General features: G+C 40.0%; 1 protein-coding gene across 2 annotated transcripts in view; it reads right to left on the reverse strand.

The window, feature by feature from the left end:
* Positions 1-417: 417 nt before the first annotated feature.
* The window catches only part of SANBR (SANT and BTB domain regulator of CSR), a 55,170-nt gene continuing 32,401 nt past the window's right edge, over positions 418-23,186 (reverse strand). For both annotated transcript variants that reach the window (XM_040994046.1, XM_040994048.1), the window contains 12 exons: positions 21,844-21,967; positions 17,698-17,850; positions 15,657-15,799; positions 14,741-14,840; positions 12,831-12,863; positions 11,934-12,033; positions 8,451-8,542; positions 7,536-7,564; positions 7,376-7,449; positions 6,488-6,576; positions 2,647-2,738; positions 418-577 (listed from right to left, as the gene is read on the reverse strand). In XM_040994046.1, the coding sequence (XP_040849980.1) occupies positions 541-577; positions 2,647-2,738; positions 6,488-6,576; positions 7,376-7,449; positions 7,536-7,564; positions 8,451-8,542; positions 11,934-12,033; positions 12,831-12,863; positions 14,741-14,840; positions 15,657-15,799; positions 17,698-17,850; positions 21,844-21,967 (1,066 nt within the window). In that variant the 3' untranslated portion in view covers positions 418-540. The remainder of the gene's footprint in view (positions 578-2,646; positions 2,739-6,487; positions 6,577-7,375; positions 7,450-7,535; positions 7,565-8,450; positions 8,543-11,933; positions 12,034-12,830; positions 12,864-14,740; positions 14,841-15,656; positions 15,800-17,697; positions 17,851-21,843; positions 21,968-23,186) is intronic.

Consider the following 23,186-nt stretch of genomic DNA (forward strand, 5'->3'; position numbering starts at 1 on the left):
GCCCCTCTGCCCAACACAGTCCTGAAATACTTAACCCTTGAAACTTTAATGAAGTTTTAAGATCTGCAACTTCTTGATACTCATGCAAACTGAAAATTCACATCACTGGATATTTCGTCCTACAAAGTGCAGTTCTCACAGTTCTAGAATTTACAGCCCTGAAGACACACTACAGTCAGTGCACATACACAGGAAAGCTACCAGCCATGTCCTTTCTTTTTTAAAGGTTTTACAAACACCCAGTTTAGGTTCTTCTCTTTGAAATAAATAAAGTGTAACAAATAGTGGGAGACTTGAACAAATTTATACGCAGTTGTCTCCTATACAGGCTAGAATCATATTGAAAGAAACTCAGACTTAAGAAGTAGCACATATACAACTGGATTTTCATAAAACTTAACTATTTCTCTTAGCATAATTTGTGTGACTTGTAAGAATTAATAATAAATAACTTAAACATTTAGAAGACATCATTCTGAAGATATTCAAGGGAGTAGTTTCGGATGTCTCGGAGTATGCCTTTTGTCATCTTATGGTGTTTTATGCTGGACGTCCTGGGCCAAAACGACTTTTAGACCTAGATTTTTATAAACAGAAAAGAAGGTCAGAACTGCTTCTAAAACAACAGGAAGTTGTCATGGCTTTAGATTGCATTTACTTGACATTATCAAAGTTTAATAAAAATTATACTTCAATGCCCATTTTCTGAAACCTTTGGAATAAGATTTCTTACTTTGGAATCCAAATTTTTTTGAGAGAATATTATAATACATACATAATCTGACACATTTGGAACAGTTTTCCATAATGAAATACAATGTTTCTTTAGTGACACAAGAAACATTTACATTAAGTGGGATAAACAAACATTATAGAACACATCACAGCAACTTAATTCAGCTTTTCATTGCCAAAAACTAATGGGAAAAAACCTACTTTTGGATTTCTGAACTGTCTGGATTTCTGAATTACTGATAAGGCATTAGGATCTGTTAATAATAATGTTCAAGTCTCAAAAATTGTTAATCTCAAAAAAATGACAGATTCACAAGTTCAATTTTATTAAGAAAAGTCATAAAGGAAAATATTTCAGCGATTTATATAAAGCAATACTTTATATTCCACAAATATAAAAACCTGCTAATTATAGTGGCATTAAAGCCTGTTTCAAAAAATAGTTATTTATTTGAAGGAATAAGAGGCAGAGACAGGACAGCGGGAGAGGCAGACATGCAGTTCCCATCTCCTGGTTCACTTCCTACATGCCCACTGTGGCTGTACCCGGCTAGGATGGAAGCCAGGAGAGCAGGGACTGCAGTTCAGGTTGTCCATGTGCCAACATCTCACCACTCAGGGTCTGCATTAAAAGAAAGTTGGATTGAGGAGTTGGGGCCAATATTTGAACTCAGGTACAGTGCTGTGGGCGTCTTAGCTGCTGGGTGAAATGCCTGCCACTATAGCTTACGTTTCATCAGCAGCTGACTCAGAAAGAAGGCTGCTCAATAAGCAGCAAAAAATGCTTACACCTTATGCTTTCATTAAACTTTGTTCTTCAAACTTATTAAAATCTTAACTTGTAAGTTAAAATTAGGTTGTGATAAAGGCATTAAAAAATTTTGTGATGATGTTTACATATTTGATCAGGGTGGGAAGGGTCGAGGATCAGGGGATAGTGAGATTCTTGTTTACACATTTTCTTCTGTTTCTTCCTGTATCTGGGGAAAGGATGATATGAGAAGAAACCACGCCCAGCCTCCCAACCACTGCATCACCCTGGGACTGGGGAACTGCCAACTGATGTCATCCCAGGGTCCCCACTGTGGAGCATTTTCTGAGGGTTCTGTTCATGTGTTTTTGGTAGTTCTGAGATGCTGCTGATATGGCCGCTTCAAGGATGAGGAAATCTTTCCAATGTCTATTGGCTGAACTAGTTCGCCTCTGAGTCTCCATTGGCCCAGAAATTTGCTGTCAAGTTTCACGGGGGTAGTCCATCAATTTGTTTTGCCCTTCATCCTCAACAAATCAGGCCCTGCTCTGACCAGCCCTCACCAACACACACTCGGCCATCATGTACTGCAGTGGGCCCTGCAGCCCAGTCAGAGTGGTCCCTAATAATCCCCACTGGAACAGTCCCCCCAATTCTGTGTGATAAATGTATTACTAAAACTAAAACTAAACTCAGGGATCCCACTGTTGTGGTGCAGTGAGTTAAGCTGCCACAGGTTAATAGATGCTTGCATCCTACGTGAGCTCTGGCTCACAATCAGGCTGCTCTGCTTTTGATGCAGCTCCCAGCCACTGTGCCTAGGAAAGTGGTGAAAGACGCCCTAGTGCTTCGGCCCTTGCCACTTACATGGGAGACCTGGATGGGGTTCTTGGTTCCTGGTTTGAGCCTGGCTCACATATTATTTTGGGAGGCAACAGGTGGATGGAAGATCTCTTTTATCTCTCTTTACCCCACCCCTTCTCTAATTCTGCCTTTCAAATAAATATATCATTAAAACAAAATCAAATTATGTGCTTTTAGTGTTTATATGACTACCCTAAACATGCTCCCCACCCATCCTCCCCAAAAAACCCAAAAACAAACACAAAACAAGGTGGCTTCTAAGCCAGTGTAACTTGAATTAGTTTATGGTGCTTTACCTTGTGTTTTTCTCTGAGCTGCTTTGGCGGGCACTGACAGGAACTGAGGCCTTGATCTGTGCTTCGAGCCTGGAATAAATGCCTCCTGCAAACTGTAAAATAAGCAAAATTAAATTACCTTCAAAGAATTAATATAAGCACTGCACTATTAAAATTACATATTTTGGGGCCAGTACTGTGGTGTACCACATTAAGGCACCATCTGAGGCACTGGCATTCCATATGTGCACTGGTTTAGCACTGGTTGCTCCACTTATAACTCAGCTTTCTGCAGCAGAAGATGGCCTAAGTCCATTTGGGGAATGAACCAGCAGGCAGAAGATCTCTGTCTCTCCTTTCTCTACAACTCTTTGAAATAACAGATAAATAAATCTGTATAATACTATCTATTTTTAAATTTAGAAGTAATTCTATTGGGATATTTCAGACTTAAGCTTTTTGAAGCATAATTTTACAATTAGTAAAAGTGACTATTTTACTGTAAAGTTTTGGGTTTTGATAGATGCACAGTTGTGTAAACACTGCCACAATGAAGACAAACAACAGTTCTATCATCAAAAGAAAATCCCCTTGTGCTCCTTTAAGCAAATCCTTCTACTGCTATCAATTCCATGTAACCAGTGCTCTATTTCTAGACCCTACAATTCTGCAGTTCTTAGAGCATTTACACAAGTGCAATTATATAGTACACAGTCTTTTGATTGTTTTTAAAGATTTCTTCATTTTTTATTTGAAAGGCAGATCTACAGACAGAAAGAGAGACAGAGAGAGGATCTTCCATCTGTTGGTTCACTCTCCAAATTGCTGCCAATGGCTGGAGCTGAGCTGATCCGAAGCCAGGAGCCCAGTGCTTTTTCTTCAGGGTCTCCAACCTTGGCGTAGGATACCAGGGATTTTGAGCTGTTTTACTCTGCTTTTCAGAGCACAATCAGGAAGCTGGACTGAAAGTAGAACAGCTAGGACACAAACTGGCACTGGTATGGGATGCCAGTGCTGCAAGGAATAGGATTAGCCGATTAAACCATTGCATTAGAACCTGATTTTCTTTCATTTAGACTAATGTGTATGAGATTCACTGTGTATCTCCAATTTGTTCTTTTTTACATGTGTAGTTTATCTATATTTAAAGGCTATCATCTGAGGTATTTCCAATTTTGGGTCATTATGAATAAAGTCACTAAGAAATATGTGAGACCTGACTTGTACAGCAAATGCATAAAGAAACTGCCAAAGAAGGTATTTTGCACAGTGGTTAGGACACCCGTGTCCCCTACGGGAAAGCCTGGGCTCAGCTCCTGACTTCAGCTTCCTGTTGGTGCAGACCCTGAGAGGCAGTAGTGATGGCTGGCTCAAGGAATTGGGTCCCTGCAACCCACACTGGGGACCTGGCTTTCATTTTTAGATCCTGGTTCCAGCCCCAGTCATTGTGTGCATTTAGGGAGAAAGCCAGTTAATGGGAGCTCAGTTCATCAGTCTGTCTCTCAAATATATACATAGTTAAATACTAAAAGTAAACTGTCAAACTGTTTTTCTAAAGCAACTATTCTTTTTTTTGCATTCCAACTTGATACTGGATATGTGTGTGTGTGTGTGTGTGTGTGTGTGTGTATGTGTGTGAATTCCAGTTACTCCACATTCCCCCAGCACTTGGTACTTTGATTTTTAAATAAGTTAATTTATTATATGTGTATTACAATTTATTTTACTTATTTGAAAGGTGGAGTTACAGAGAAAGAGAGGGGGAGAGAGAGATCTTCAATCTGATGGTTCATTCCCTAAAAAGATATAACAGCTTGGGCTGGGCCAGGATGGAACCAGGAGCTTCATCTCATGTGAGTGCAGGGGTGCAAGTGCTCAGGCCATGTACTACTGCTTTCCTAGACACATTAACAGGGAGCTGGACCAGAAGCGGAGCAGTCGAGACTGTAATTGGTGCCAATATGAGAGACGCCTATATTGCATGCAGCAACTTTACCCACTATGCCACAAAGCCAGACCCCATGTACGTGCTTTAAGATTTATTGTCTATTTGAATGTCAGAATTACAGAAAGAAGAGATAGAGAAAGATCTTCTATCTGCTGGTTCACTCCCCAGATGGCGGTAGCAGCTGGGGCTGTGCTAAGTGGAAGTCAGGAGCCTGGAAACGCACCCAGGTCTCCCATGCAGATAAGTGGCAAGGCCGAAGCACTGGGTCCATCACCTGCTGCTTTCCCACGCATATTAGCAGGGAGATGGAGCACCACTCAAACTGGTGCTCTTACAGGACACTGGTATTTTAAGAGTAGTTTCAACCTACCACTATACCAGCCCCTTTCACTTGAAAAGCAGAGAGAGGGAGAAAGAGAGACGGAGGGAGACATAGTGGGATAGGAAGGAAGAGAGGTAAAAAGGAAGGGAGAAAGATACTCCCTGCCTGCTGGTTTACATTCCAAATATCCCCAACAGCTAAGGCTCAGCCAGTGAAGGCCAGGAGCCAGGTACTCTATCCAGGTCTCTCACATGACAGGGATCCATTCACTTGGATCATTATCTACTGCCTTCTCAGGGATCCAGCTTCCTGAACATTAGCAGGAAGTTGGGTGAGACAGCAGTGGGACTGGAACTGGCACACTGAGGGCACCCCAAGCAGTGACTTAACTTGCTGCACAACACTCATACAGGAATTTTATTTTTTAAATGTGAGACATTCTAGTTGGTATATTCTGGCATCTCATTAAAGTTTCATTTACATTTTGCTAATTTTGTGTGCTTATTTGTCATCTAAATCTCTTATGGTACCTGGGTCACTCTTTCTCAAATGTACTTTTACTGTATTATATAGATTTGAAAAGGTCTTTACATATTATATAAATTTATTCTTGGATATGATTTTATGTTTTTCTTCTCCCCATGTGTGGCTCATTTCTTCATTCTCTTAGTAGTGCTTCTCAAAAACAGTTTAAGAATTTTGATGACCTCCAGTCTGCCCATTTCTTTAATAGATCATACTTTCAGTGTTATAGGTAAGGAATATTTACCTAAATCAAGTTCCCAAATATTTTTCTCCTGTTTTCTTTTAAAAGTATTATAGATCTTTAAGAATAAAACTATGTATTTAAAGAAAAAAGTATTATAGATATCATCATTTCTTTTTAACCTTTTATCGGGGTCTCACATGTGGGTACGAGTCCCAAGTACCTGGGCCATCTTTCCTTGTTTTCCCAGGAACATAAGGTGCTGGATCAGAAGCACAGCTGGGGCACAAACTGGTGTCCACTTGGGATACTGATGTCACAACCAGCAGCTTTAACCACTGCACCATAATAACAACAGCCTTGACAGTTTCTACACTTGGTCTTAGCCAAGAGGCTGAGAAACTATGACAATTTCTTACATAACAGAATGAGGCCAAACTTACGACATACACTTAATACCAACACAGATGATAATATGTTATGATTTATACGTAACTCTAGTTAGAATTTAGGTATTTCTAGCTATTTTCAGCAAGCTAGCATTTTGTACTAGAGAAGACATACAAGTACCACATACAGATTAGAAAAGAATCAGGGCTTTCAGAAAGACCCCTTCTGGATAGCCAGCATTCATTCAGTCAACAAAGCACAAGCTAATTTTGCATGATCTCACACTGTCCACTATGATATACTATTTGGTGTGTTATAGAGGACACAAAAACATAGATAATAAGAGATGGTGGAATGAGCTGGTTAACTGGAACAGAATATGAAAATGAATAAATAACTCTTCTTAAATTTTGATTAAATCATCCGTATATTCTTCATGTTGAAAATAATAGCAGGAAGGCATGTAGCTTATACAAGTCCAGTAAAGAGTTCTTACTTCTTTTGCTTCTTTTGACTTGACTTTGTCAAGATCACCCAATCTCATTTTTATTAAGTGTCCTGTAATTTCAGACATCCGTCGCTGATCTGAAGGAAAAAAACAGTGAAATTAGCAAGACTGATGGCACTCAATCAAGGACTTAGGAACATATCCTGGTATTATTTACAGACACATTTATATACTTCCATCTGTAAATAATTTAAGACAGTATCAAAATGACTCAGTTGTGGTTAACTGTAATCATTTTTAATTACTGTAAAGCAGTGTAAAACATATTTGGTCATCTTAATGTGAAGTCTCAGACTTCAAAAACTACAAATGTATGAACCAATACATTACCTATGGGAACTAATAATGAAACTCTGGCTGGTGCCTAAGACAAAGTAAAATAAAAAACAAATTCTGAGCCTATCTCAGCTGCAACCTTCAAAATTATTCAGCATAGGAAGATGTTGCAAAAACTGAGAAAATGGAACTAAAACATTAATTTATGGGCTGTCATTGTGGTGGCAATGCTGGAATCCATATGAGTGCCAGCTCAAGTCTTTTTTTTTTTTTTTTTTGCTTTAGTCTCCAAATGGCTGCAATGGCCTGAGCTGTTTCCTTTGAAGCTGGGAGTCTGGAGCTTCTTTCAGGTCTCCCATATGGGCAAAGGGTCCCAAGGCTTTGGGCCATCCCACAACCAGGGAGCTAGAAGGGAAGTGGAGCAGCCAGGTTATGAGCCGGTGCCCATATGGCATCCAGGAGCATGCAAGGAGAGGACTTCAGCCACTAGACTACCATGCCGGGCCTCATAATATGAATTTTTAATGAACTTTTGAAGGCTTTTTGTATTTCATAAAGTGAAATTTTATTATCATTTAGACTCCAACTAGTTAAACTCACCATCTTCTCTTTGTGCATCCTGGTTGAATCTTAAGGACCTTGAAGCATCCCACTTATTTTTCTGCATACTCACACTATGGGAAAAAATTGAACAAGTATCAGCATTGTTGCTGCATTAAGAGTAGACAGACATCCAAATGGCTTCAAGAGAAATACTTACACAAAAGGGGACACATCTCGAGAAGACGACTAGAAGAAAGCAGATGACAATAAGGTCCAATTACATTTACTGACAGCTAACAACAGCATTCATATTTCTTGAGTACAAGACACAGTACCAAAAGTTTTTACAAGTGTTACTTCATGAAAACTTTGCAATGATCACACGGGACACCGTTATATCCATAATAAAAGGGTCCAGAGAAGAAAATTCTTGAAGGAGGTATGAATCTAGTATTTAAACTCTACTGATTGGGAAGCCATAAGATCATATTCTTCCAGAATATCCCACTCATGTGCTGTGATAACTGACCCAAAGTGAATGTACAACCTGTCAGGTCCAACTGTGGGAGTCTTGTCTCGGCACTATCCTTTCACAAGTTTTTGGAATCCATGGCTTCTCTTTTAGCCAACTGTGGTGGCTACTGTTCTCTTACACTCACCTGACTTTTTCTCTTTCTCAAGATCACAGGGAAAGAAGAATTATTTTTAAAGGTTACAAAACTAAAAATCAACTTTTTTGAATTAAAAATTCAAAAGATTCAGATAGTAAGTATAACATAAAGCATCTCACCACTGTCCTATACACTTTCATTTATCTTCTGAGAACCAGTCAATTTTATTAATTTCTTAAATAGCTTCCCATACATATTCAATAAAATACTCCTCTATTATATTATACAATGGTAGCATACTTTGCCACTACACACATTATTTTTCAACTTCCTTTTCTTACCTGCCAGTGTATCTTAGGAATCTTTAATCCTAGTCTACAAAAATTTAATTTTTACACAGCCAGCTTTTCAGCAAGGTATTTAGCATTAACCATTCTTTTTTTTTTTCAGATTTTACCTGACTACACTTGCTTGCGTAGTTCTTATGAATTTCAGAAAAATAGTGTACAATTTCAAGTTACCTTCTCCAATGCCTTTTCCTTCTTTTGAGTACAGGGAGAAGACATTTGCTTTTTTGGTTGTTTAGTGAACTTCTTTGGTTTCTCCTTTTTCCCTGATAATGGAAGGTCAATATTATGAATATGGGTCCCACATAACTGCTGCACTTCACTTGCTTCCTCTAAACAACAAATACAATATTATTTTCCTAAACCAACTAATTGGCTCAAGGTAAAAACTAAATATATGGAGAAGTCAAACTGAAATTATTTAAAAAGGGTCATTTTAGTTGTTCTTCTTTGTATTTGATGAAAACCTTGCAGAGGCAGAGGGGCAGAAATAAGGGCAATAAAATGAAAAATAAGTGTTGGGTGAAACTACATATTTATTTCTCTGAAGTTAAAAGTAAAATTGCCTTCTAATTCTAAAATTGTTATATAAAAATAATAGCCTAGAAAAATAAAATTTAACAAAAGAAGCACAGAAAAAAAAATCACCTAAACATTTTTTAATGGCTTTTGCTTAGGCAGGAGATAAAATCTTGGAAAGAGGTAGACTGGGAGGAATTATATGATGAATTAAGGTACTCTTGGAGCCAATATTTTGACACTTCTGGATGACAATTTAGACAGTTTAAGGAAAAAGGGGAGAAAGGAAGAGAAAGAAGCATTTCTTTAAAAATAACGCAAGACAATAAGACTAATACCCTGATTAGCTATGTCTTAAATATCAATTATTTGCAATCACCTTCACAATTTTTTCATTTAAAGGGGAAACTTTGTAAAATTACCATAAATAGGAAACCCTAGCATATGTTTAAAAAATGGAAGCCTTGAAGATACTAAAATGAATAAAACAAAATAATTAGATAATTGCATTTGTCTGCTGGCATGCCTGGAGATTCTAACACATCTCTTTATTCAATTGGGACATCCTGGAGTGTTATAAAATTGTTAAAGGACATAACTGGTTGGGCATTTGAAAATGGTATTATGGGCCCGGCCTGGTGGCCTGCTGCCTTCCTTGTATTACAGTGCTAGTTTGAATCCTGCCTATTTCACTTTGAACTGAGCTTCCTGCCAAGGTGCCTGGGAAGGCAGAGAAAGAGGGCCCAAAATGCTTCGGTCCCCGTTACCCACACGAGAGATCAGGACCAAGTTCCTGGCTTCTGGCTTTAGCCTGGCCCAGACTAGGTGACTACATTCATTTAGGGTGTGAACCAGTGGATGGGAGATATCTCTCTCTCTCTCTTACTCTGCCATTTAAATAAATCAAAAAATAAACAAATAAATAAATCCTTTAAAAAATCTAAGGCAAGTCACAGATTAGGGGAAAAAATATCTGCAAGATACTGACACAGTACTTGTGTTTTTTTTTTAAATTATTTATTTTGAAAGGCAAAGTTACAGAGGGGGTGAGGCAGAAAGAGTGAGAGAGATCTCCCATCTGCTGGTTCATTCTCCAAATCTCTGCAATGACTTGAGCTGGGCAGGCCAGACCAAAGCCAGAAGCCAGGAGCCAGGAGCCAAGCACTTCCTGAAGGTCTCTCACATGGTTTGCAATTAGTTCAAGCACTTGGTCATCTTCGACTGCTTCCTCAGGTGCATTAGCAAGATTGAAAGTGGAACTGCCAGGACTCAAGGTATTTGAACTGGCTCCCAGATAAGATGCCAGTGGTAGGTGGCAGCCCCATCTGCTACGCCACAACACTGCCCACAGGACTTGTATCTTACAGCATACATTAAAAAATCTTATGTATGAACAGGCAATGACCCAATTAAAAATAAAAGGGAAAAGATTTAAACAAACTGGCTAAAACTAAAAGGACTAAAAATGCAAGTCGTGATGCAAGCACACAACTAGAACTTTCATACAGTTCTGGTCATCACATCACAAAGGAGTCTGGTAGTTTCTTATAAAATCAAACATATACTTATCACATGATCCAGAAATTCTATTCCTAGGTATCTATCAAGAAAAATAATCTAGGGCCCGGCGCAATGGCGCAGTGGTTAAGGTCCTCGCCTTGCACGCCCAGGATCCCATATGGGCGCCGGTTCTAATCCCAGCCAGCTCCACTTCCCATCCAGCTCCCTGCCTGTGGCCCGGGAAAGCAGTCAAGGACGGCCCAAAGCTTTGGGACCCTGCACCCGCGTGGGAGACCCGGAAGAGGCTCCTGGCTTTGGACCGGCATAGCATTGGCCGTTGTGCTCACTTGGGGAGTGAATCATCGGACGGAAGATCTTCCTCTCTGTCTCTCCTCTCTGTATATCCGCCTTTCCAATAAAAATAAAATAAATCTTAAAAAAATGATAATAAATAAATCTTAAAAAAAAAGAAAAATGAAAACATGTGTCCATACAGACTTGTATGCAAGTTTCATAAGCATATTTATGACAGCAAACAAGTGGAAATAACCCAATGAAGCGTTCCTTAAATTGTGAGTGGACAAATAAATTATGGTACATCCACACAAAGAATAGTAAATACTCTGCAATGAAAAGGAAGAAACACATGCTATGAGATGGATGAATTTCAACAATACTATAACAAGGAAAAAAAAAAAAAACCCAGAGATAAAAGACTGGCTATAATGTCACTGGACTGAAATCCCAGAGAAGGTAAACTACAGTGATGGAACATAGATTAGTAGTGCCTCAGGGCAGAAGTGAGGAAGGCAATGAACTGTAAAGGGGCCTGGAGGAACTTTACAGAATGATAGTATAGATCTTGATTTTGGTGATGCTTATACAATGTATGTCAAAATTCAGTGGCATGTATACTTAGAAATGGGTGAATTTTATTACATGTAAATTATCATATAAATTATCAAAAAAAAACACAACGTAAAAGCACTCTCTTCTTGACTAACTAGAATGGAAAAAATGAATAAAAAATTGATTTTTTTAAATCAGAGAAATCATCACATCAAAAAAATTTACAGAAGATAATTTTAGATAATATAGAAATATGTCTTTTAATTCTATCGAGTGGAAAAGACAAAATTGCTACCTTGAGGAATATTAAGCAGTTTACCATCTTTGCAATCTTTTCTTAATGTTTTCAAATGCCTATGAAATTCTGAGTTACTGCCAACAGTTTTTGTACCATTTTTGGAGCTTACAAGATGAAAAATCATTACAGAATTTCAGAGTTGTAGAATCATTATTTTAGTATTTTAAGAATTGTATTTCCATGACTGCTACTTAACGGTTTGAGTGTACTCTAGATCACCTCAAGCGCAGTTCAGCTGACATTTCATCCCACGTGAGCCACCCATTTTGAGAAATACATTATACCTGAAGTACACATTTGAAGGCCTGTTTCTCAGCATACTGCACTTCCTTTATAATTATACAGTTCATGTTGGTATCAGGGTAGAGAATCCTGACAAAGTCTCTTTCCTTGTTTCTATGTTATACCCCATCTTCCGTAAAGCCAGCCCCCTATCACAGGCTTCAGAAGGCAACCCGCTCACCAAAAAAAATTGATTTTAAAGTCAATACTTTGTTTCTTGGTTATTTCTTCTTCATCGCCAACTTCATCTTCAGTGACCTCAGATCCAGTAGTATATTCTTCCTCTTCTGAAAATAATGACTGTTGTTTCTAAATTTAAAAAAAGTCACAACAAATACACTGATTATAAATGTGAATGACATTTCTTGTGAATTCTTTTCAGTACATTATATATGTTTAGCTGGGATGAATGAGTCAAACAAGAGTTGCTAAAATGAGCACTGGGTATGTGGCACAACATCTGGGAAATGACCCTAAGGATGTCTACCCAGGACAGGATCACGATACATCAAACACTTGTACGTACTGCCTTCACAGAACTTAGGATAGCGGTAAGTACGTAATAAGCACTCATGTTGACTTGTATCTCTATCACTCAACTGAATGCATGTGCCTTGATACTGAGATTTTTAATTTACTATAATCTATACAATGACCGCCAGTATTAGAGTCACAAACACATGTGTGCATTCTCTGAGTGAATGTGGCCCCCAATTACTTAATCCTATTTACAGCAGTTGCCTGCATCAGTCCCTTCTGTCTGTCATCTGTTTTACACACTGCGATTCCATTCTTTTGAATACTGATGGCAGAGGGCATTGTACTGGCAGACAGAGCTAAATAGTTAGAATTTAGATTTTCTTCTTTGTTCGTTGTTTCACATGTGATTTAAAAGTGATTTTGAAACCTGTGGTTTAAGTAGCAGATAATGGAGTCAGTCTCTGTCTTAAACAGTCAAATGGCATTTCGCTAAGTTCAAAATTGGAGGTCAAAAGGAAGATGTGCATTTAACTAAACTTTGCAAAACAAGAAATTGATATGATTCAATGCAACTAAACTTTAAAAAGAAAGAGTTCCATGGCAGTTTAATATAACTGCTCACTTACCAGTTGCAACGCCCAGTTTTTCAGTGACAAGAACTGTAAGACACAGGAACAGATCAACAGATCAACACCCACTCAGAATGCAGCTCCTTATTTTCATATGGATACTGCATAAGAGCTGAAAATAGTTACAAGAATAGTTCTTTCTCAGGTTGTGATATGATTTAAAACTCTGGCTAACATGGACGTATTTATAGTCTTTAGTGTCCCTTCCTAAGGGCGGATGTGGAAGTTAGAAGAAAAAAATCAACACTTTCCAAATGACAAGTAAACTGCATGTAGAGACGATACAATTTGAGAGACAGACAGACATAAAGAAACACAGACAAATTCCATTTTCCCATTTGCTGGGTTCACTCCCCTAAAATGTCCACAAAAACTGCAGCTGGACCAGGCTATAGCCAGGAGTTGGCAACTCAATCCAGGTTTTCCCACGTGGGCTGCTGGAACCCAACCACTTGAACTATCACTCGTTGCCTCCCAGGGTCCACATGAGCAGAAAGCCGGATTCAGCAAGAGGAACCAGTACTTGAAACCAGGCATTCTGCTAGGCTTTGTGAACAACCCAAGAGGTGTCTTAATGGCTATTCCAAATGTCTGCTCCTGTAACTATTCTGACTGTTTTTAAGGTTTTTTTTTTTAATTATAAATTGAGGAACCAGATCATACATGGGTATTCAAGAAACCTATTTGCTCTGAATATTTACACAGCTCTCTGAAATTTATAAAGCAGTTTATATGGAATATTTCACTTTTCTCAGTTAAATCCTACCTCTATCAACACAAAGGCAGAAAGTTTTGAAGTAAACAGATATTTGTATTAACAGGTAACCAAAAGACATCAAAGGAATAAAAGCTTTTGGGTCACCTTAAAAATATGTATTTGAAGGGGCTGGCATTATGGCATGGTAGGCAAAATATGTCATCTGCAACATAGCATCCTATATGGGTGCCAGTTGGTATCCTAGCTTTTCCACAAATAATCCAGCTCTCCACTAAAGGAGGGGAAAATCAGGGAAAGATGGCCTAAGTGTTTGGGACTGTGCAGCCATGTCAGAGACATGAATGAAGTTCCTGGCTTTGGCTTTGGCTTTGGCCCAGCGCTACGCTGCCATATAGCTATCTTGGGAGTGAACCAGCAGATGGAAGACTCTGTCTCTTCCTCTATCTTTCACTCTTTCAAAATAAATAAATACATCTTAAAAATTTTATTTTGGACCTTTTAAAAAATTTAAACATATTTTGGATTACAATAGAAATGTAAGAAAAAATGTTCACAGTTTGTGGAGGAGACAAAATATCGATGTACTATGTCATCAATGTTTAAGACATTATTTAATCATAACAAAACATCTAAAACTGCTATTTTATTTTGCAAAAGTTAAATCTATCAGTTATTAATTTTCTGAGAGCGAGGAATATGCTCTATTACCATACTAGTCCTATTTTGTTGCTGCTGTTAAACACTTCCAGCTCTCTTTTTCTATAGAGTATTTATTTGAAAGACATAGTTACAGAGACGGACAGGCAGAGAGTGAGAGAATCTTTCATCCCCTGGTTCATTCAGATGATCACAGTGGCCAGTGATGGGCCAGGTGGAAGCCACGAGCTTCATCCAGATCTCCCATGTGGGTGTAGGGGTCCAAGTACTTGGGCCATCTTCTGTTGCCTTTTGCGGGCCATTCACGGGGAGCTGGATTGGAAGTTCAGCAACTGGGACTTGAATCAACACCCATGTGGGATAGTATATGCACGTGGCAGCTCAACCCTGTGCCTTATTGCTGACCCATGACAGCAACCCTATTAGAGTTAAGACTTTGCTATGATTAGATAGTTCAATTTAAACAAGTTAGGCTTCTGAAATGTCATCAACTTTTCCCATAAACACAGAATAAATGTAACAAGTTACTCACAGCATTGAGCTCCCCAGTTTTGGGGCCCCACGGTGTACTGGGCTCCAGTAGACCATCACACTCTAGACCTTTTTCATCACAGGGGCCAAGTGCGGGATCACTGGAAATAAAGACAGTTTTACACAGAAATTTTAAATTTCTTAAAATGTTAAATTTTAAATTTCTTATGTTTTATAAATCACTCTTTAGAACACAGTTTCTGTGCCTAACAATTTTTTACTTCAACATTCATATTAAATTTTTAAAAAATTTAGTTGAGAGAGAAAGAGAACAGTGAGTGAGAGGGATCCACTCTCTCACTACACACACATGCAGAGCAAGCTCCCATCTGCTTGTTCACTTCCCAGATGCCTGCAATGGTTAGAAAAGGACCAGATGGAAGCCAGGAACTCAATCCAGGTCTTTCATGTGCACAGCAGGAAACCTGAGTGCTGGGAGCCATTATCATTGCCTTCCAGGGACTGTGTCAGCAGGATTCTAGCTAGAGTCAGGAACCAGAGTCAGAAATTAAACGAAGATTCTTTGATATGTGAGGTGTGCATTTTAATCACCAGATTATATGTTCATTCCCATATTTGCATTTCTTAACTCATCTACTAATTCCTCAAGTAAAAGTCATTCCACATATGGGAGCACCATTGCACTGGAAACATTACACTTGCAAGGTGCTATGAGTGATACTGCTTGAAAACGGCTCTTTTCGAGGTCCTCTAGTTCTCAGATTGATGGATTAGCCATATCCTGTTGTTCTTAACATCATCCAACATGCAATTTCAGTAAGGTTTTCTGAGATAGTGCAAGCCATCTAAGGACTGATATTGATTTTGGGAAGCACAAGAGGTTAAGGATTCTGAAGGGGGAACCACTGGATAAAGCTGTAATAGTGTTGGTTACTGCTGTTTTTATTTCTCCTCACCCAGCTGTATCTTTAGGAAAAGGTACAACAATGACATCTTTATGCTTGTGTAGATCATCCAGTATTTTAGCAGTTGGACAGGGCAGCAAGTCCCCACTTTCACCTTGATCACGACGAACTATGTGGTCCCTCACTTTACAGCCCTGCCATGTAAGAGACACTGAATTAGAGCGGTAGGCTTGTTACTGAAACACTCCTTTATTTCATTTTTAAACACTTGTTTGTTTGAAAGGCACAGACACATAGACAGAGTGATCTCTCCATGCTGATTTCCCCAATGCCCTCAACAGCTGGGAATGCGCCAGATGGAGCTGAGATTCAGCACCCAGTTCAGATCTATGATGGTGGCAGGGATGCAAAACCTGAGCCATTACCGGCTGCCTCCCAAGGTGCATATCTGCAGTGAGCTGGGTTAGAAGTGGAGCTGGGCCTCAAACCCAGGCACTCTGAGTAGCATCTCGGTCACTGTGCCAAACACTTGCCCTAGAAACATTTTTCAAGATTACTATATAGCCTTTAGTCTTTACTTGGTCTATCACAATTACTTTGCAATTTTTTTTCTGTATGCAGCTCAAATGGAAAAAACTGAAAGATAAATATACAACTTAACAAATACCCAAATATTCATAACTCACATCCTCGTTAAGAAACAGAATATTGTGACACTCCAAAAGCATCCATTAGCCACTTTCCCATCATAACTGCTTCCCTCCTACTAAATATTCTCATTCTTAACTTTACGGCAGTCCTTTCCTTGCATTTACCCTTTTATGATGCACCCTCAAACACTATTAATTTAGTTTTGCCTCAACTGTTTTGTTTAATATTAAATGGTTCATCCATGCCACTGCATATAACATTAACACTGCTTTAATTTATAGAATTTATAGTATTCCATAGTATGAATATATACTATTTGTATATCTCTTCTAGAGTGGGTAGATGGGTTACTACCAGAATTGGGTTATTACAAATAATAATGCCATGGACATTCTTTTATATGAGAAATTCAATTATTCTGCATCTTTGCTAACATTTGGTTAGATTTTCATTTTGGACACACTAGTGAGTATACACTGGCTTCTACTACGGTTGTGATGTATTTTCTTTATCTTTTTTTTTTTGATTTATGTATTTTATTTTTCAAAAGGCAGAGAGCAAGAGAGGTATTTCTCATCTGTTGGTTTAGTTCCCAAATGCCCACAACAGCCAAGGCTGGGTCAGGCTGAAGCCCAGAATCATGTGGGTGGCAGGGACTCAAGTATGTGAGACAACATCTGCTGCTTCTGAAGTTGCACATTAACAGGAAGTTGAGTAAGTGGAAGAGCTGAGGTTTGAACCAGGCATTCTGCCATGGGGTCAATGTGACTCACACAGTGGCTTAACCTGATGTGTCACAACACCTGCCCCTCATTGTGGCTTTAATTTATATCTCCCCAGATACAAATGAGGCTGTCCTTTTTACACTTTAATTTGTACAGTTTCTGTTGTCTTTTTTTCTTACTGGTTTGCAGTACTTCTGAAAAACACATACGGATAGTATGGAAATAGTTATTGCTAATGTTCTACCCCAACTATAAGCTTGTCTTCTCAATTTTAATTTATTTAACATGGTTGATGAGGTTTAATTTATCAAACTCTTATTGTATGGCATTTCTTTAATAGCTTTATTAATTTTCCTTTCATATATAGGATTCATTGTGAATGGTTTTGGTATACAGTACTATTCTACTTTTCCCTCAGTGTCCTTCTACCTCTTAACGGAAAGTCAGCACTTCGCCCATTGCTCTGAAGGCACACTGGTTATGGTCAAGTAGCTAAGTCACTCTATTGAGTAGTTTGCCCTTTTGTTGGTCTGTCTGCCGTACTTTTTACCAGTTTCATCTTGTCCCAGTTGCCACAGCTTTATAATAAATCCTGATCTCTTCCTCACTGAGAAAAATTGTATTTAAGGTGCAAAGAGACAGAGATATTCCATCCTTTGTTCACTCCCCAAAAGCCCACAACAGCCAGGACTGGAATTGGGTCATGCAAATCTCACCTTCGTAAGGGGAGTAGGGTCGAACCGAAGAACCTTCTGGTTACAACAGGGGTAAATTCCAGTGCCCACGGTGCTCAGTGAACTCACGGTGGTAGGGTAAACCACTGCTTCTGAGTGGTACTGACAATGTGAAAACTCAATACAGAGAAAAGGCTAGAGAAATCAAACATACAAAATCCATTGTTATCCACAGAATGAAATCGTGGAAGTATTTATTGAAGACCATTATGTGTATCATTTATTTGAAATGTACAGAAAATGTCCAATCTATCGAGACTCAAAATAGATTAGTGTTGTTGCGTATTGAGGGGTGAACATGAGGTAGAAGCAAGTAAGTACAAAGAATCTTTTTTGGGCCCAGCACAATGGCTCATTGGCTTAAACCTCCCTTTGCATGTTGCCAGGATTCCATATGGATGCTGCTTTGTGTCCTGACTACTCCACTTTCCATCCAGCTCCCTGTTTGTGGCCTGGGAAAGCAGTAGAAGATGGGACCTGCTCCTGTGGGTGAGACCTCGAAGAAGCTCTGGCTCCCGGTTTTATATCAGCTCAGCTCCAGCCATTGTGGCCACTTGGAGAGTGACAGAACAGACAGAATATCTTTCTATCTCTTCTTTCTATAAATATCCCTTTCCAATAAAACTTTTTTTTTAATTAAAAAGAAGAATCTTTTTGGTTTAATGGAAATGTACTAAAATTGAATGGTGGTAATTATTGTGTACCTCTGTAAATTTACTAAAAAAAATTTATAATACATAAATTTTATGTCATATAATTACATTTAAAGCAAAACAAAAAATTATTTTACTAAAAAAATCAGATTAATGAATCTGATCTTGATACACATTTACCTTTTTTTTTTTTAAAAAAAAGGTTTATTTATTATTTTTATTGGAAAGTCAGATATACAGAGAGGAGGAGAGACAGACAGGAAGGCAGTGACCAAGTCCTTGTCTTTGGGCCCAGTATGCCTCTTAGGCGCAAGACTCTTCCTGCTGGTCACCCGGCAGTGAGCTCTGGGGTTTGTAGGATATGTAATTGCTGCCTAGCGACACCCATGAATAAGGCCAGTTTTAGTGTAGGTGAGAGATGAATTCTGGGTGATTCCCAGTAACAGGGTAATGAAATTTTCGGGCCAATGTGGGGACTGAGACCTGGTGGTTTGGAGCAGAGAGTCCATAAGATCTATTTGGGCTAGACTGATTCATCATGCCACATGGGAATCCAGAGATGGACTGTTAGCGTAGAGTATCACTGACTGCCACATACCAGTTCACATGAAAGCTATGGATTGGGGCATGTGTGGCCAGGCTAGGTACCAGTACCTGACTGAATGGTGGAACAGGGGATGGGTCACACTTGACAGGGTCAAGAAACCAACCAGCACGCAAGAGAACCAGTTCCGGGGGTAGATTCTCTAAGTGTGAGCCCAACCCTGTGGAAATACAGGTCCCACTGGTTAGCTCAAGGGCTGGGGTGGTGATGGGCTGAGCGAGAAAATGAGGTGATGGGCTGAGGAACCTGCCATCACTTACGGTTAAGTAACCAACAGCAGTCTGGGCAGGTAAAGGCAGCAGCACCTGAATGTGCATCCAAAAATAGGATGTGGGGTGGGTCAAGCTGCAACTGGAAGAGGGCGGCCCAGGCAGGGCCAAGCAAACCTTATCTCACAAGGAAAAACAGACATCAGGATGCAGCACAGGTCATGCCAAACTAGGCTCTTACACCACTGGCACGTGTGTAATACAGGGTGGGAATAGGCTTGGTTGGGGAGCTGTGAGAGTATACCTGGTCTGGATATGGCTGCAATCTCCCTTGGCACAAGTGTGAACTGTGGCTGGGTACACCTAGCTGGGCTAGACGCCAGCACCATCTGGTGCTCTGGAGAACCTGGGTAGATGTAGGACAGATTAGGCTAGGTCTCTGCCCCTACTGAGCCATGTGGGAGCAGTGTCTAGGTATGGACAAGCCTTAGCTGGGCTGAAACATCCAACAATAAGAACCGGAATAGACTGAAGGCTAGCAAGGAGGGATGGCCCATGGACTCACCAGTATGAGCAAGATCTGGCAATGGGAGAGGTTCTGATGGAGGAGCTTAGGAAACTCCTCTGTTGGGACCCATTCTCTACAGGTGAGCGCAAGAACCATGAAAGGGAGACACCCAGACCAGGCTAGAAAGAGATATCCACCAGCATACATTTTGCACAGGTAGGGGGAAGACCAGACTGAACCCATTCACATCACCCGATGGCGAATCTGAGCACCAGAACAGAGTGTGGGTCGAGCCAGGTATGTTCGTGACACAAACCAGTGCACATTACGGAATGCCAAGGTGAGGTGAGCGGTACCAGATGTGGCCACAGCGCCCAAACAGCACACCTGAGAACCAGGGAGGGAGGAGGCAATGCCAGCAGGGGGAATGTGGGCTCCTCTGCTGGACAACCACTCCCATTGGAAGTGTGAGTTGAGATGGGGGCAGACCAGGGCAGGCAAATACCTGTGGGCCTCATGTGAGCTAGATCAGGGAAAAGCCAGGCTGGGCTGACTGTTCTGACTGGTGCAAGCAAAAATTAGAGTGGGTGAGGGTTGGTTGGACTTTGCCACAGCATCAGCTGGCAGAGGCTGGCACTGGGGGCTAAATCTGTCAAGTTAAACTCCAGAACCACCTGGAAAGTGCATAATCGGGGAGTGGGAGTGGCCTAGCATGAAAACCAGGACAGGGGCGGGGTGGCTAGACAGAAATGCACCTGCCAGTATGTGTGTGGGCTGGATAGTAGGGTTGTTGGGTTGAACTAGGCTTCAATGCCCACTGACAAGTACGAGAGCTAAATGATATGTGGGACACACTGAACAAGTCTGCAAGCATGGGAACCAGGGTAGGGGGCAGGCCTGGTGGGGGTAATGGGAAGTCGTCCCAACTAGGCTGCAGCTCCCACTGATTTGCATGAGGATCAAGTATGAAGTGGGCAGGATCGGGCTGGACTGCAACAACCATTGCTTCGCATGGAAGATAGGGCTAGAAACAGAACTGACCCAGCAATTATAATGACCAGCATGTACATACGCTGACTGGGGCCACAGACTGTGTCAGACCCTGTACTGGCAAGCACACACAAGAATCAGGTCTGGAATCACCTCAGACAAAATTTCTTTGGATATCCCTTCAACTGAACTGCTGATCTCAGAACCCCAATCATGAAAAGACTATGTCAGCCAGTGAATTCTGAAGAGATTTCATCATGATTGGAACGGCGAGATTGGCAGGAATTTAGAACTGCTAAACTATCAAAACTGCTTGAGAGGATTCTTGGAGCATGCCCCATATTAGGGACTTGGGATGGTTGGGGCTTCTCCCTTTGTTTCTCCCCTGACCCTAGATACAGGGAGAAAAAAAACGATAATAGTGTGGAAACAATGGTCTTACTCACTTTCCTGTAGCCCTTGACTCTTTGTACCCTAATCAACTACGTAAGATTATAAAAAAATTAATAAGTAAATAAATAAAAGAAAGCTAAATGTATGCTCTAAGGAAAACCTGCATGGAATTTTTCACCAAAGCTCTCTTTATAATGGTCCCAAATAAGAAACACTGTAAATGCCCCTTAACAGATGGACAACAAATTCAACAATAAAAATAATAAACGGACACATGCAACAATGCAGATAAATTTAAATGGATTTTGTTAAATAAAAGATTTTAAACAAATCTCAAAAGGGTAACTACTGTTGACTATACAACATCCTAGAAATTTCAAGACTATGAGAAAAATATCAATGGTCGCTACAGCCTGGCATGTTAGAGAGAACTAATTAAAGGAAAATGTGGGTGATACTGGCTGGAAAAAAAAACTAAAGGGAATAGAAATTCTTTACTTCTTTTCCTTTAAAAAAATGGACTTGATCACTTAAGTTTCATTGCATTTCTAAAAATTCACCAAAGCACTGATTATCACTGCAATGATAATTATAAAAAGAAACACATCAAGACAAATAAAACCAGAGGTAAGCCGCATCAAATGGGACCTTTGCTCCTGCCGTTAGTGTCTCAAAAAGATGTTGGACATTATCCAAACATAGTCATTAAATTGAAGATCCAAGACTTGCTCTTAAAGTCTGAATGGAAGGATCTTGATGAAAAAAGCTCACCTGACAACATCTTGCACAAGTCAGCCAGTTGATTGTTCCCCACAAGCGCCAATACACATCTCTCCAAGATTTTAATTCTTCAAAAAGACCAGTCAAATATTCATGAACATCCCAAGTCTTATCTCTGGGGGAAAAAAAAAGCCTCAACTGTTATACTGATCTATAAGCAAGCAACATGAACAAATGCATTAAAACTAGTCATTTTTCCCCAAGAATATTCCCCACACATGTGTGTAATGTGGACTGTACTGAAAGGTAGATAAAATTCACTTAGGGTATGTGCTTATTTTGTACACAAAGAAGGTATGAAAAATTGAATGCTAAATTATTTCTGTTAAGCTAATGTTTATTTTTTTAAAGATTTATTTATTTTATTACAAAGATATACAGAGAGGAGGAGAGACAGAGAGGAAGATCTTCCATCCGATGATTCACTCCCCAAGTGAGCTGCAATGGACGGTACTGCGCTGACCTGAAGCTGGGAACCAGGAACCTCTTCCGGGTCTCCCACACAGGTGCAGGGTCCCAGGCCTTTGGGCCGTCCTCCATTGCTTTCCCAGGCCACAAGCAGGGAACAGGATGGGAAGTGGAACTGCCAGGATTAGAACCAGCACCCATATGGGATCCTGGGGTGTTCAAGGTGAGGACTTTAGCCGCTAGGCCATACCTCCGGGCCCAAGCTAATAAGTTTAAAACAACATAGTTTGATAAGCCATCTTTTCCAAGTGTTACTATCATTGTGTTTAGCTCAACATGTTATCAAATGTCATCATTTGGGAGTGAACCATCATTTACAAAAATTTCTTCCTCTCTGAAACTTTCTGCCTTTCAAATAATAAATAACAATACATCTTTCGAAAAAATAGATAATAGGATATTCTAATTTCAAAGAATTCTCATCACTCACTAAAATTTAGCTGAAAGCAATTTTGATCCTCTTGCTAAATTCAATATAATATTTAAGAATCTGTGGGGTACTATTGTGTTGCAATAGATTATGCAGCTGCCAATAACACCAGCATTGCACAAAAGTACCAACTGGAATTCCAGCTGTTCTACTTCCAGTGCAGCTCCCTGCAAATGTGCCTGGAAAGCAGTGGAAGATGGTCCAAGTACTTGGGCCTTTACCATCCATATGTGAGACTCACATGGGTGCAGGGTCCCAAGGCTTTGGGCTGTCCTTGACTGCTTTCCCAGGACACAGGCAGGGAGCTGGATGGGAAGTGGGGCCAGGGGGATTGATTATATATGTGATCCCAATGCATTCAAGGCGAGGACTTCAGCCACTAGTCTATTGTGCTATGCCTGAAAAATGGCACTTTTGTAAGTATGCTAGCAATTCA

The sequence above is a fragment of the Ochotona curzoniae genome, unplaced genomic scaffold, assembly GCF_017591425.1.
Source record: "Ochotona curzoniae isolate NIBS_2020 unplaced genomic scaffold, NIBS_Ocur_1.0 contig_883, whole genome shotgun sequence".
NCBI lineage: Eukaryota > Metazoa > Chordata > Mammalia > Lagomorpha > Ochotonidae > Ochotona > Ochotona curzoniae.